The sequence below is a fragment of the Podarcis melisellensis genome, assembly GCF_964234715.1.
Source record: "Podarcis melisellensis genome assembly, chromosome: 2".
Taxonomy (NCBI): Eukaryota; Metazoa; Chordata; class Lepidosauria; order Squamata; family Lacertidae; genus Podarcis; species Podarcis melisellensis.
Window position 1 is genome coordinate 120,475,154 of NC_138529.1, and position 15,729 is coordinate 120,490,882.

Genomic DNA, 15,729 nt, shown 5'->3' on the forward strand with positions numbered 1-15,729 from the left:
AGAACAGTGGGAATTCCAGAATAATTGCAGACTGCCACTTCTAGTGACGTGCTTGATGCTTTTATTGTTGTCACCACAGCACTGTCTTTTTAGATTGCATTCCGCCGGATGGCATTTTACATGAAAGTGCAGCCTGCAAACATTTAAGCAAAATGCATAAATAAATATGGCTTGGGACTGGCGTACCTAAAGGAGCGACTCCGCCGGTATCAACCACCTCGGGTCCCACGATCCGCAGGGGAAGCCTGGTGGCTGGTGCCTCTTTGGGCTGCTGCTTAGTGGTTGCTGGCTTGTCGCAGGGCCTTATTGGTGGTAGCTCCCCATTTGTGGAATTGCTTTCGTTGTCCGTCTCGCACACATCCACCACTGAAATTGAGAGAGAAACCAAAATGAGTGGAAACACGGTTGGAGGCCTTAAGGCTTTCTGAATACTGGTTTCCGGAAACCAGGGAAAGTGCTCTTGTTGAGCTAAAGCTTCCCCATACCTGGTATAGATAGATCTTCGCATGGAGCAAATGATGGGTCTTTCTACATCACCTTTGCTATCTGGCTTTCCTCAATGTTGTTATAGAAATCGGACAGCGAGAAATGTTCAAACATACATAGCTTTGTTGTTGTTGTTGTTTAGTCGCTTAGTCGTGTCCGACTCTTCGTGACCCCATGGACCAGAGCACGCCAGGCACTCCTGTCTTCCATTGTCTCCCACAGTTTGGTCAGACTCATGTTTGTAGCTCCAAGAACACTGTCCAACCATCTCGTCCTCTGTCATCCCCTTCTCCTTGTGCCCTCCATCTTTCCCAACATCAGGGTCTTTTCCAGGGAGTCTTCTCTTCTCGTGAGGTGGCCAAAGTATTGGAGCCTCAGCTTCACGATCTGTCCTTCCAGTGAGCACTCAGGGCTGATTTCCTTAAGAATGGATAGGTTTGATCTTCTTGCAGTCCTTGGGACTCCCAAGAGTCTCCTCCAGCACCATAATTCAAAAGCATCAATTCTTCGGCGATCAGCCTTCTTTATGGTCCAGCTCTCACTTCCATACATCACTACTGGGAAAACCATGGCAAGGTGATGTCTCTGCTTTTTAAGATGATGTCTAGCTTTGCCATCGCCTTTCTCCCAAGGAGCAGGTGTCTTTTAATTTCGTGGTTGCTGTCACCATCTGCAGTGATCATGGAGCCCAAGAAAGTAAAATCTCTCACTGCCTCCATTTCTTCCCCTTCTATTTGCCAGGAGGTGATGGCCTTCAAAGTAGACCTCCCTTTGATACAATGCACCATTGACAATGTTCGTAGAACTGTTGGAAACTTCTGGCGAAGTCCTCTTTTCATACTGCTTTCAGTTCCCTCTTCACAGCAGCTTGGATATGTGAAATGTTGGGAAATATGTGCCCTTTCAGTGCAGAAAAAGAAAAATCTGGTGCGGCCAGATCGGGAGAATATGGAGGGTGGGACAACTCAGTAACCTCAGTAACGGTTTCACACGGAATATGCAATTCTTCCGCCAGCATTCGGATGGACAAACGCCAATCCCATATCAATAACTCACAAACTCTGCCATTCTGCTTGTTGACGGTCTGCCAGACCGTGGGTCATCTTTGATGGTTTGCTGCCCTTCACGGAAAGGCTTAAACCACTCATATGCTGTCTTTTGAGTTACAGTTTCATCTCTGTACACAACTGTGACCATTTCATGGGTTTCTGATGCTGATTGTATGTTCGAATATTACTCGGTGTCTGATTTCTGTGACCGTTTACCAAACTTTTCCGGTCACACATTGTGTTTCAGTGTTGTTATATCTATTGAACTACAACTCCCATCGACCCCAGATTGGCGAAGGCTGGCCTAGATAAACCCCTGGGTCATGAGAATGATAGAATTGGACTTGGAAGGGACCCCAAGGGTCATCTAGTCCAACCCGCTTCGATGCATGAACGACAACTAAAGTTCTGTAGTCTTGTAAGAGCTTATAGGCTTGGGGGGGGGGGAGGCGGAATGCTGGAATGAGAAATGTGGGAAAAACCTACAATGGGACAAGGATTTTGGGTATAACATACAGTTAAAAGACTGGGGAAAACTGGAAAGAAGGATTAAAATTTACAGCATGCAATGCCTTGAAAGAAAATGTGATGAAAAAGATGTACAGATGGTATGTTACACCGGTGAAATTAGCTAAAATGTACAAAACAAGTAATAAATGTTGGAAATGTAAAGAAAAAGAAGGATCTTTTTATGACATGACAGGTTCTGTAAGGAGGACTATGTGAAATATTGCAGAGAAGACTATGAAGAGAATTATTAGTTAAGGATTATTAAAAGTAATAAGGAAATTAATGAAATGTAGATTAAGTGATAAAGATTGAAAAATCTTCAGATGTGGTTGATGGAAGCCTAAAACATTGTATAAGATAAGAAAATATTTTATATGATTTTTGGAAATTATATGTAAAAATCAATAAAAATATAATAAAACAAGAGAGAAATATGGGAGGGAACCACACCCAGAAATAGAATATCCTGCAAATAGTAAGGATTTTCCTTAAAAAAAAACTACCAGGCTTTCTGCGTTCCCCAAAAGGCGGCTTCCCTGCCGCGATCCAGATCGCAGTTAATTCCTTGTAGAAGGCAGGAGGATGCTTGACTCGAATTTGTCCACATGCTGCCTTGATTCCCCGATTGAAAAAGTCGATCTTCAGACGCTTCCACTTTGCACGGAGCTGGCAGGTGGATCTCGAGTATCCCAGGGCATGCATGCTGTCCTGCAAGGACTTCCAGTACTTCTCGTTGGTAGCCGTGCTACTGCTCATAAACACCTTGGTGCCGGCGCTCTGAGCTATTATGGAGAGCATCTTTTGGGTCTCATCTCTGGTCCACCTACGGCAACATGCAAGAGTGAGGCATTGTATAAGCAAGGCAGCGGGAGAAGCTCTCTCTCTCCCTAACAAAACTAGCTGGTTTGAGGAGTCCAGTTGGCTGTTGTTAATTGAATTTATATACTGCCCAAAACCCAGAGGTCTCAGGGCAGTTCAGAGAACAAATATAAAATATAAAACCACAAAATATATACAGTTGTACATTGGAAGTCGAACGGAATCCGTTCCGGAAGTCTGTTTGACTTCCAAAAAGTTCGAAAACCAAAGCGCGGCTTCTGATTGGCTACGGGAAGTCAATTGTGCACAGTGTGCACAGAACAATTTATTAAGCTGCTTAACATGTACTCTCGTGGGTGGCGCTGTGGGTTAAACCACAGAGCCTAGGGCTTGCTGATCAGAAGGTCGGCAGTTCGAATCCCCGTGACGGCGTGACCTCCCATTGCTCAGTCCCTGCTCCTGCCAACCTAGCAGTTCGAAAGCACGTCAAAGTGCAAGTAGATTAATAGGTACCATTCTGGTGGGAAGGTAAACGGTGTTTCCGTGCGCTGCTCCGGTTCACCAGAAGCGCCTTAGTCATGTTGCCACATGACCCGGAAGCTGTACGCCGGCTCCTTTGGCCAATAAAGCGAGATGAGCGCTGCAACCCCAGAGTCAGCCATGACTGGACCTTTACCTTTTTACTATCTTATCAGTCAAGGGGCAGCTTTCTGACCACTGTCTGGATCAAAGCTGGAATATTTTGTATGAAAATGCAGTATGAAAACCTCCCATTGCTCAGTCCCTGCTCCTGCCAACCTAGCAGTTCAAAAGCACGTTAAAGTGCAAGTAGATTAATAGATACCATTCTGGTGGGAAGGTAAACGGCGTTTCTGTGCGCTGCTCTGGTTCACCAGAAGCGGCTTAGTCATGCCGGCCACATGACCCGGAAGCTGTACGCTGGCTCTCTCGGCCAATAAAGCGAGATGAGCGCCGCAACCCCAGAGTCGGCCACGACTGGACCTAATGGTCAGGGGTCCCTTTACCTTTACGGACTCTCCTTAAGGGCACGGGGATGTGAACTCCTGCCCTCCCAGACTCCTTCTCAAAGATCTTATAGCTGAGCCAGCATCCTTTCAGTTCAGCCACAAAAGAAGGGATTTATACAGGATATAGTTAGTTTAAGGTGTTGCTCTGTTGTGATTCTCTGCTGCAAATTAGCTTAGCCAGGGGCCTTAGCACTAGACTGATGCACTAGACAATTTTTCTTGAGTTACAAAAAAACCAAACAACTCCCCCCCCCCAGACATTTTGCCAAATTTTTAAAAATCCGCCCAGACAGAAATTTTCATCCTGGAAAAAGAGGACATATGGCAACCAGAACAGGAAAAAGAGGACATGTCCTGGAGAAAGAGGACATATGGCAACCCTGAGAGGGTACCTTGGAGGTCGCCGTAGACAGGAGGGGACTGACACAGAGGGCAAGTGAAAGGGGAGTTACAAGCCAACCTCTTCATCTAGACCAGCAGTTCTCCACCTGTGGGTCCCCAGATGTTGTTGGACTACAACTCCCATCATCCCTAGCTAACAAGGCCAGAGCTCAGGGATGATGGGAGTTGTAGTCCAACAACATCTGGGGACCCACAGGTTGAGAACCGCTGATCTAGACAGAAACAACCTTCAGAAGTCTCTCTGTGTCGTTTGTTCTCTAATCTGCAAATGGCCTGTTCTCTTTGTTGGCTCCCTGTCAAAGGTTTTCCGTATGGGTATCAACGTGCTGATTTACAAGCAAACCTTTTCCCACACGCAGGACACTCTTTCCTTCCATCCCTCCGAAGGTTGCTTTGGGCTCGTAACTGCGCCGCAATTTCACATAAGTTGCCGTCCGGGCAAGAAAGGGGCTCGTGACTCCGCTCACTGTTTTTATTTCCCTCCTGCTTCTTCATTCCATCCTGATTCCAGGCGTCCTCTTCTGTGTCGGGACACTTATTGCCTTCCCCAAACACGGGGTGCGCTTTGGTTTCGTTGTCTGTCTCCCAGACATCCCCTCCTGAAATAAAAGAGAACACGTGAAGATCATGTCAGTCTGTATTTCTCGGTGCAGAAAGTAGTGATCTGATGTGTAGAGATCTTTTCTATTCTAATTCATACAAGAGGGTTCTGGAAGGTTCTCTGTGTGAAAGAAACGCCATGATGTTTGGGTTATGCCTTCAGAGAAGCTGGCTTAAACTAGGTCTGTTATCTCTTGCAGTCAAGATCACGCTGGCTATAAAAGTAGGGCCAGAAGGAGCCTGGGTTTTACACTTCCTCTCTCTTTTCCTTCTCGTGTGGAAGACTAAGTATGTTTAGTGTTAAGGTTTAGTTTTAATTTACCGTATTTTTTGCCCCATAGGACGCACCGGCCCATAGGACGCACCAAGTTTTTTTGGGGGGAAATAAAGGAAAAAATATATATTCCCCCCCCCCCCAGGCGTTTGTGGGGCCAGCAGCGGGGAGAAGCGCTCTTCTCCCCGCTGCCTGCCTGCAGGCCAGGTCCGGGGACAGCGGGAAGACACACTGCGCCTCCCCGCTGTCCCCGGAGCTTGCGGGGCTGGCAGCGGGGAGAAACACGCGTCTCCCCACCGTCAGCCTCCAAACCACATCGGGAGACAGCGGGATGGCGGCGTTCCGCCTCCCCGCTGTCCTCCGACCTTGTGGGGCTGGCGCTGCGGCTCTCCTGAAGCCTGGAGAGCGAGAGGGGTCGGTGCGCACCGACCACTCTCGCTCTCCAGGCTTCAGCGAAAGCCTGCATTCGCCCCATAGGACGCACACACATTTCCCCTTCATTTTTGGAGGGGTAAAAGTGCGTCCTATAGGGCGAAAAATACGGTAGGTTATTGCAAGTTTAAGGTAAGTCTGGTGCAACTGGTGTAGCAGTAAAGCTCTGCTGGATGAAATATAATTGGTCTATTTTGGGGGAATCCTGCAAGTTTTTACTCTGCTAACTGTACATTGGAATCTGCTTTGGATCAACATTGAGCAGAATTTCAATGATAAATTACTCTTATGATAACAACAGAGACTCCATCTCCTCAGAATATTGCAAAAGAACGTTGTCAATCAACATTTGATTATCTCCTTCTACCGGTTCACAATAGAAAGTGTCCTTTCATACTGCATCACGGAGTGGTACTCTGGTTTGACATCAACTGATAGGAAGTGCCTACAGAGAGTGGTGAATACAGGACAAGATATTATGGGCTGTCCCGTGAATCTGCTGGATGAAATAGCGGAAGAACGTTGCCTCAGGAGAGTGAGGAAAATTCTCAGGGATGATTCACACCCAGGCCGGCACTTTCTTGATCTCCTGCCCTCAGGCAGAAGATATGGAAGCATGATTAGTCGCACCAACAGGGTAAAGAACAGCTTCTATCCCTGGGCTGTTAGGCTGCTGAATGAAAAGAGAACAACAGGGCAACTGACTTTTGGGTTTGGTAGGTGTGCGTCAGTAAACGAGGGGAATTAAGACTAAGAGAGCTGAGTGGGGGGTGCTCCTGTAATCTCACTGTATACAAGTTGTACAAGTGACAATAAAGTATTTCAATTTCAATGTGGAACCATAGAATTGTGGAGATGTCAACCTTTTCTACTGCATATTATTTCATAATCCATATTTTATACTTCTCCATATTGTCCATGATATTTGCTACATTACAAGTGTTATCAAAATCCTGCTAATGTTTTCATCTGCTTACGGCGTTCCCCTAAATAAATTATAAATTTTCCCCTTTCTTTATTGAAGGTTTTGTTCCTGAGCTTTCCTATCAGTTTTGCCATGTCGGCATTTTATTCGGCCTGTAGATTCTTAAATAAAACAAACAAGTATTTTGGGACACAAGTACCCAAAGGAGCGACTCTCTGGGTATCACTGATCTCAGAGCCTACAGTTGGTAAGGGAGGTCTTGCTGGTGGGGCTGCTTCTGTCTGCTGCCCGGCTGGCGCTGCCCAGTGACAGGGCCTTCTGAACGGCGGCTCCCCATTTGTGGAATTGCTTTCATTGTCCGTCTCCCACACATCCACCACTGAAATTGAGAGAGAATCCAGTATGAGTGGAACGTCAAATCAGCGAACAAACCAAATCAACCGTTTACAGATTCTAGCAGAGGACAGAAAGGTAAGATACTGGGATGAGGAATATGGATGAGATCAAGGTTTGTTTGGGTTAGAGGACTGCATAACATCTTGGTTGTCGAAGGTTTCAGAAGTCAAACTGTCTTCCGGAACGGATTACGTTCGACAAACGAGGTTCCACTGTAATTAGAGTTATTAATTAGAATGTTGCGAACGCATAAAGACGTGGTGAATGTTGTGTTGGTGGAAATATGATTTAAAATTAACATTAATGATTTATAAGGTAAATGGTAAAGGGACCCCTGACCATTAGGTCCAGTCGTGGCCGAGTCTGGGGTTGCGGCGCTCATCTCGCTTTACTGGCCGAGGGAGCCGGCATACAGCTTCCGGGTCATGTGGCCAGCAGGACTAAGCCGCTTCTGGCGAACCAGAGCAGCACACGGAAACGCCATTTACCTTCCCGCCGTAGCAGTACCTATTTATCTACTTGCACTTTGATGTGTTTTTGAACTGCTAGGTTTGCAGGAACAGGGACTGAGCAACGGGAGCTCACCCCATCACAGGGATTTGAACTGCCAACCTTCTGATCGGCAAGTCCTAGGCTCTGTGGTTTAACCCACAGCGCCACCCACGTCCCATTTAATCATTTATATGGATGGATTACTTTATATGGATTTATATGGATGGATTTATATGGATGGATTACTTGATTAACTGGGAAGATAGATAAAAGCCTATGCGGGAATTGAACAAACACAGTCGATGGAAATAGAACGCAGGGGAAAGTATTAGAAATAAAAAGTACAGTGGTACCTCGGGTTAAGTACTTAATTTGTTCCGGAGGTCCATACTTAACCTGAAACTGTTCTTAACCTGAAGCACCACTTTAGCTAATGGGGCCTACCACTGCTGCCATGCCGCCGCCATGCGATTTCTGTTCTCATCCTGAAGCAAAGTTCTTAACCTGAAGCAATATTTCTGGGTTAGCAGAGTCTGTAACCTGAAGCGTATGTAACCCGAGGTACCACTGTACTTCATTATGAGCAGCAAAGGGGGGGCGGGGGCGGAAAGGAAGCACCTTGAAAGGGGGGGGTAGATAGTCAACTTTTAAATTTGTGTTAAATTTGAATTAATTTGTTAAAAATATGGAAAATTAATACAAAATAATTGGCGAAAAGGGGGGGAACCCTGCAAATCAGGTCCCCCCTCTTTTAAAAACTTACCAGGCTTTTTCCGTTCCCCGAATGGGGGTTTCCCAGCTGCAAGCCAGATGGACGTCACTTCTTTATAGAAGGGAGGCGGGTGTCTCACCCGGACGTCTCCGTCGGCCGCCTTTAAGCCCTGGTTGAAGAAGTCGATCTTCAGGCGTTTCCATTTGGCCCGCAGCTGGCAGGTGGACCGGACGTAGCCCTCAGCCAGCATATCGATCTGCAAGGCTCTCCAGTATCTTTCGTTGGTAGCCGAGCTGCTGCTCATGAACACCTTTATGCCAGGGCTGTGTGCTATTATGCAGAGCATTTTCTGGGTCTCTTCTCTCGTCCACCTACGGCAACGAGCAGGAGTAAGAAACTATGGTTGCTATGCAATAGACAAACGAGATAAACCCCCTTGCAAAGACTAGCTAGTTTGTGGCACCTGCTCAGTTCACCTTTGTGCAGGTAGTGGAGACTGAATACTCTTTAGTATGGCCGAGTCATGAGGGCTGAAAAGAGTTCGTGTATGAATTCGACAGTGCTTAGTTTATTTTTGGTCACTCTTTTGTTATAGTTGTTAAGATTGTTTTACAGGTTATGAATGCTGTAGTGCTTTGTGAATCCCATGATATAAATTTCGTTGTAATTGTGCTGGTTTTTTTAGTTGTTTTGCTATGGGGCCAAGATGGCGTCCGGCACTCTTCTTTAGCTGCGCCACTGCTGTCCGTGCCGGTAAAAACCTCTTCCAGCCTCTTTGGCCCTCTTAGCAGAGTTTACACAGCGGGGAAAGCTGTTGCTTGTGTGGGAATAACTCAGACTGCGAAGCAGGCTTTTCTCTTATCTCCAATAGCCTTTAATGAGTACAATAACATCATAAATTCAGCCCGGCGACTTGGCTGGCATTCTCTCCGCTTCTCGGCAAAAGCGAAAGAAAAAAGACAAACAGAGAAACACTCCCCTCTGTGAACATAGCCACGCCTCAGAATGTGAGACGTCACTCAGAACTGTTTAATCCTGTCAGTTCTGATTCTCCTCACATTTGCTAATACAGTGGATACTTGGGTTGCAAACGTGATCTGTGCGGGAAGCAGCAGGTCTGCGAATGTGTGGCTTGCGATTCAGCACTTCCGGCACTTCCAGGTTCGGTGCACAACCCGAAATTGAAGCGTCTGTAACCCAAGGTATGACTAGTGTTTTATAGGCCATAAATCTTTTACTGATGATTTGTTAACTATTCTATACGGTTTATGTGATGTTCTGTTCTGTTATTGCTATATATTATTTGCAATACATTGCTTCCCTGTATAGGGAAGTTTTTAATGTTTGAAGGAGAATCTCCACCCCGCCATCGTTCAGCCCGAAGTCTGAGGCTGAGCTCTGAGGGCCTTCTGGCGGTTCCCTCACTGCGAAATGTGAGGTTACAGGGAATCAGGCAGAGGGCCTTCTTGGCAGTGGCGCCTGCCCTGTGGAATGCCCTCGCATCAGATGTCAAGGAAATAAACAACTATCTGACTTTTAGAAGACATCTGTAGGCAGCCCTGTTTAGGGAAGCTTTTAATGTTTGAATGTTTTATCGTCTTTTCAATATTCTGTTGGGAGCTGCCCAGAGTTGCTGGGGAAACCCAGTCAGATGAGTGTTGTTGTTGACGGTGATGTCTTAGTGTGTCTTAATTTGTTGGAAGCCACCCAAAGTGACTGGGGCAACCCAGTTAGATGGGCGCGGTATAAATAATAAAATTATGATTATGATGATGGAATACGACATCTCTATTTTCATTGGAGAAATGTTGGAGAGTAGGGTACATTGCACAGCAGCAGCAAGAATACTTATTGCAAAGCACTGGAAGACACAAGATCTACCCACCTTGGAAGAATGGCAGATGCAAGTAATGGATTATATGGAAATGGCAGAAATGACTGGCAGAATTCGAGATCAAGGAGAAGAGCAGGTAGAGGAGGATTGGAAGAAGTTTAAAGTCTACTTACAAAAACATTGTAAAATTTTTGAATGCTGAGGACATTGAAAATGAAATGAAGGGGTTCTAGTGATTAAGTCAAATAAGAATATGAAGGGAGGGATAAGGATAAAACTGAATAATGAATGATCTTGCTAAACTAATCTTTAAAGTGGAATACAAGAAAGGAAGGCGGGTGGAAGTAAGGAAAATAAGGTTTTGAAGGATATTAACTTGAGAGAGAGATCTTTTTCTTTTCTATGTAAAATTTTCCGTTTTATGTTTTCTTTTTTTTCCCTGTTTTGTACAGTGGTGCCCCGCAAGACGAACGCCTCGCAAGACGAAAAACCCGCTAGATGAAAGGGTTTTCCGTTTTGGAGGCGCTTCGTAAAACGAATTCCCCTATGGGGTTGCTTCGCAAGACGAAAAAAATCTTGCATCCCCCCGCGGGTTTTTTCCGCTTTTTCCGCCCTTTTCTTAAGCCGCTAAGCCGCTTATCAGCTGTTCAGCTGATAAGCCGCTTAACAGCTGATCGCTGGAAGCCGCTTGACAGCTGTAGCGCTAATCCGCTAAGCTGTCAATGGGCTTGCTTCGCAAGACGAAAAAACCGCTATACGAAGAGCCTCACGGAACGGATTAATTTCGTCTTGCGAGGCACCACTGTATTCTCATGTTTGTTGTTTATTGTGATTATTTTTGATTTTTGTTGCTACGTTAAACTTTTTTGTAAAATTTATTAAAATATTAATAATAAAAAAAGAGAGTAGGGTACATTGCTATGAGACAGTTCAGAAGGCCATGAATACATTAATTGTAGTAGTAGTAGTAATAATAATAATGCATATAATATGGAAGATGTTCATGACCTTGTGCATATTTATCTGTATGATATATGCTTTTGCCTATACTCCCAATACGATGTGTGTGTTTTAAGGGGGGGGGGAGGTTTTATTAAAAAACCCAACCACAGATGGACCTATACAGTGGTACCTCTGGTTGTGAACGGATCCGTTCCGGATGCCCATTCGCAACATGAAAAGCTTGCAACCTGAAGTGCCGTATCGACGCAGGTGCGCGACGCAATTTGGCGCATGCACGAAGCGCGATTTAGCGCTTCTGTGCATGAGCGAGCGGCGAAACCCGGAAGTAACCCTTTCCAGTACTTCCGGGTCACTGCAGGACGCGAAAACGTAACATGAAGCAAAAGTAACATGAGCTATGACTGTATTATAAACTGCATAGAAACCACCGTGACCTTCAGCAGCTCCACCTGAGAGAAGATAAAAGCTTGATCCACAAATCTACATAAAATAACCACTGGAAACGGGTCCCTTGAGCATCGCTAGAAGGAAAACCTCACCTGAGCCTGCTTCCACACTCCAGACATGGTATCTCTCCTATTCGGCTTTTTGTGTAGCCGTTGAGCGTTGAATTACGAGCGAATCTTTTCCCACAGGCGGGGCACTCTTTTTTCCTTTGCCTCCTACGTGTTTTGGGGTGGACTGGAACTTCATAGCAGTCGCTATCCAAGAGAGCAGCGGGTTTCGTTTTCTTCTCCTTGTTTTTATTCCCTTCCTGCTCCTTCGCTGCCCCTTGAGGCCCAGCGTCGGTCTCTGGGCCATTCTTGCTTTCCTCGGACGCTGGAGGAGCTTTGCTTTCGCTGTCCGTCTCCCAAACATCCCCAGCTGAAAGACCAAGAGAGAAACTGGACATGAGTGCGGACAATTCCATAATGTAAAGACTAACAATAAAAATGGCTCTGACTGGACATGCTTTCCAAGTCTTGCTGGGGGCGCCAATCCTGCCACAAATTAGATCCTGCTGGTTGATTTGAAGTTCATAGAAAATTAATTGGGAAAACAGTTCAGCCAGGACAGTTGCTTGCTAGGAAAGGTGCGCCTGACAATAAATGGAAGCCAAAGGAAGTGCTAATATTTGTAATGCCAACCAATGGGTCTTTCCCCTGGCCTTGATCCAGCCCCCAGCACAACTGATTGGCTCTTTTGTCTGTCCTTTATTCTCTCCCAGGCCAATAGGAGATGATGGGGACTGTGATATGACCACAAAGGCTGGGGGAATGTTCAACTCACATATTTATCTATTCCATGTATAGATCGCTTGCTATCTGAAAGATCTCAAATTGGTTTACACTAGATAATTAAGTGTGTAAATATGTGTGTGTGTGTGTGTGCTCTCTGATTTTATTTACAGTACAGTGGAACCTCGGTCGCCGAACGCTTTGGAAGTCAAACTTTTTGGCTTTCAAACACCAACAATCCGGAAGTGAATGCTTCCGTTTTCGAACGCACCTCAGAAGTTGTCAAACGCCTCGGTTGTCAAACGTTTCGAAAGCTGAACAGTCTTCTGGATCGGATTACATTCGACAACCGAGATCCCACTGTATAAAATTAAAATATACATAATATGAACCACAAGATGCTGGCTGTTCCCGCCTCTTGCAGACGCTGCTAAAAGCAACACACACACAAAAAAGGCTTTCAAATGGCGCATCTGTAAAACTCAAGGCTTTTAGATGGCTTGAAAAGGCAGGCTTTGCTCTGAAACCCTCAGTTATCAGATGGATTTCCCCAGGCCTATATCTATCTGAGGGCGTCCCGTCATTTCTGGCCGATGCACAGACTCAAAAAGATCTACAGACCTACCTGTCAAGGTCTCCTGGCCACACAGGTCTTCTTTTTCTTCAAGCAAGGAGACGAGATCAGATTTGGGCACCAGAGGCCCTTCTTTGAGGGACAATGGAGAAATATTAAGTTCTTACTTATGGTAGTCGTGGCTGCAAAATTATTCAGAAACAATAAAAAGCAAATAAATAGTAAAAGGAAGGTGAGGTGGGAGTGTTGCTTGTTGGGTCGGCACCTTAGCTTGTGCCTTGCTGTGTATTATTCCTCTTGCCTTGCTTTCGTTTTGCCCTGATTTAGGCATTAAACTCAGCTGGGAGTTCAAGCTCTCTGTCTGGCAGTGTGAGGCAGGAACCCAGGAAGACAGTGGAATTTGCTGCCAAGGAGTGTGGTGGAGTCTCCTTCTTTGGAGGTCTTTAAGCAGAGGCTTGACAACCATATGCCAGGAGTGCTCTGATGGTGTTTCCTGCTTGGCAGGGGGTTGGACTCGATGGCCCTGGTGGTCTCTTCCAACTCTATGATTCTAAGACAAGTCAGCTCTGTTCTCCTCACAGTTCTCTTTCCCCTTAGCAGAGAGAAGAGCAGACTTCCTGTTTGGACCAGCCCACCACCTCCAAAGTATGGGAATGTTGAGGAAGGTAGGAGAGGATTTATTGATTAAATAAATCCCTAAGGAAGTCAGGCTATCCTCCACCAGGGTCAGGGCCTTCTCAGTGATGGCTCCAACCTGGTGGAATGCTCTGTCCCATGAGACTAGGGCCCTGCAGGATTTAACCTCCTTCTGTCAGGCCTGTAAGACAGAGCTATTTCGCCTGGCCTTTAATTTGAATTCAGCCTGATCTTTGATTTCCCTTCTCTTCCCTTCCCCTCCCCTTTTATGAAGATCACCTGCTTTGAGACCCCACAGCTAATTCTCCCCTGGCCTCCTCGCTGGCCAAAGTAGGATCAATTCAGACAGCTATTCCTGGGGATTATTTAATGCTTATTTCCCCTAAATTGATTTTTGAATTTTGAATTTTATTGTTATTCATATTTTTATACTGTATTTTATGCTGCTTTTATAATTGTTTACAATTTGTTGTTAGCCGCCCTGAGCCTGGTTTTTGAACCAGGAAGGGTGGGGTATAAATAAATTTTATTATTATTATTATTATTATCCGTCCTCACTCACACTAGTGAGCAAGCAGCAGCACACATACCCTTGCAGATTGCTGGAAGCAACCTGATGGATTCATTAGAATCATTTAAGTTAAGCAATCCAGTCTGGATTGTTCCTGGTAAGTTTCCCCGTTTTATTTCCCTCTTAAAATAATAACAACATGGCAGTCTTGTTTAAAAGTAAAAGTAAAGTTTACAGTTGTACCTTGGAAATCAAACAGCCTAGTTCTCAAACATTTTGGCTCCCAAACGATCGAAACCTGGAAGTGACTGTTCCGCTTTTCTAACGTTCTTTAGGAAGCCAGATGTCCGACAGGGCTTCCGCAGCTTCCGATTGGCTGCAGGAGCTTCCTGCAGCCAATCAGAAGCCGTGCTTTGGTTTCCGAACGTTTCGGAAGTCGAAGGACTTCCGGAATGGATTCCATTCGACTTCCAAGGTATGACCGTACTTACATTCAGTTCACAGTAGTATTCGGAAGACAGGTTTTGTCTTGTGGTTACAGTTACATTCGTAGAGAAAAGAAGTCTCTGAGCTAGGCCTCAGACTTTCTACCACGTGGCTTCCGTCCTTTGTCAGGATGAGCCATGTGCGGCTGGCTAAGAGCCAGCAGAAAGGAAGATGGCAGAAGAGCCAAAGAGCCAAAGATGGCTGCGTAGCTGGCCCTTTTATAGGGTCTGGTAGGGTCACGCCCATCTACCTGGTCACACACAGGGGGAGGATGATCCCGAGCAGGTATGACAGGAAGTCCTCCCTGTCTGGAGCAACATTCCCCTGTGTGTCCACTCTAGGCAACAGGAAATGTTGTGTTTGACTGCTTCAGTGATGCTACATCCCACACAAAGGAGACCCAGGTAGCATCGTCTGGTTTCTCAACTGACTCCCCATCACAACTTTAAAAAGCCATTGACTTATTGGCCAGGCCAGAAGGAATCACCTCAAGGATGAAGCTGGACCAGGCTATAGATCTGTCTAGTCCAGCATCCTGTTCTCACTGGGGCCAACGAGATGCTTCATCAGGAAGCCCACAAGCAAGACCTAAGCTTAGTCAGAATGGACCACTGGCTACATCCTTACTCCCTGGAAACATCCTAACCAGTAAGTTATAAGAATCACAGGAGGACTATCCAAAAAGGGGAAATGGGGTCCTTACCCAGAGAGGACACATTCTGGTAGTTCTCCAGCATGACTTCCTTGTACAGAGCCCTTTGGCCGGGATTCAGCAGAACCCACTCCTCCTCCGTGAAAATCACAGCCACCTCCTCAAAGGACACCAGGCCCTAAAAGAAGAAGAAAGAATTACTGCAATATATACCATTATCCCAGGTTGCTTTTTCTATGTTTTTAGCGTCTGGTGTGTAATGGTTCTAGGGGTTGCTCGTGCGTAAATCGTCGCCACACCTGGCTGGGCTACCTGGGTGAACCCTTTCTGTCTGGACAGCCACTCACCCGTGGCTGTCTCAATCGCTGGCAGGATCCGTCAGTGGGCGTTTCTTGAACTTCTTCCAGCAAAGAAGTTCTTTGACGCCAAGTCTCCTCCTACTCTCCCTGCGCGGAAGTCTTCTGCACAGGGAGGGTGTGGGCAGCGGAGGATCCGTGCTCTCCCCGCTGGTCTCCGGTGAAGAGTCCGATTCCCCCTTCTGCCCCCCTTCTCCACTGGTGCTACGCTGATTTCCTTCCCCAGCAGATGGGCTGCCTCTCTCCCTACTGGGACCCTCTCCGGCATCCCTCTGGAGCCTTCCCTCCGCCTCTGGCTCCGATGGCAGTTCCCTGACATGGTGTTTTATGGCATTTCTATATAGCGCTGGAAGTTGCCCAGAGTGGCTGGGGCAA

The 15,729-nt window shown here is 46.2% G+C and overlaps 1 protein-coding gene across 1 annotated transcript in view; it reads right to left on the reverse strand.

Moving 5' to 3' along the window:
• LOC309364361 (uncharacterized protein) overlaps nucleotides 1–15,729 on the reverse strand; it is a 39,589-nt gene that overhangs the window by 15,626 nt on the left and 8,234 nt on the right. Inside the window, exons 5-12 of the mRNA XM_081901450.1 lie at nucleotides 15,050–15,176; nucleotides 12,765–12,845; nucleotides 11,462–11,786; nucleotides 8,177–8,496; nucleotides 6,725–6,904; nucleotides 4,638–4,893; nucleotides 2,549–2,868; nucleotides 187–366 (exon numbers count right to left, since the gene is read on the reverse strand). Coding sequence (XP_081757576.1) covers nucleotides 187–366; nucleotides 2,549–2,868; nucleotides 4,638–4,893; nucleotides 6,725–6,904; nucleotides 8,177–8,496; nucleotides 11,462–11,786; nucleotides 12,765–12,845; nucleotides 15,050–15,176 — 1,789 coding nt within the window. The remainder of the gene's footprint in view (nucleotides 1–186; nucleotides 367–2,548; nucleotides 2,869–4,637; nucleotides 4,894–6,724; nucleotides 6,905–8,176; nucleotides 8,497–11,461; nucleotides 11,787–12,764; nucleotides 12,846–15,049; nucleotides 15,177–15,729) is intronic.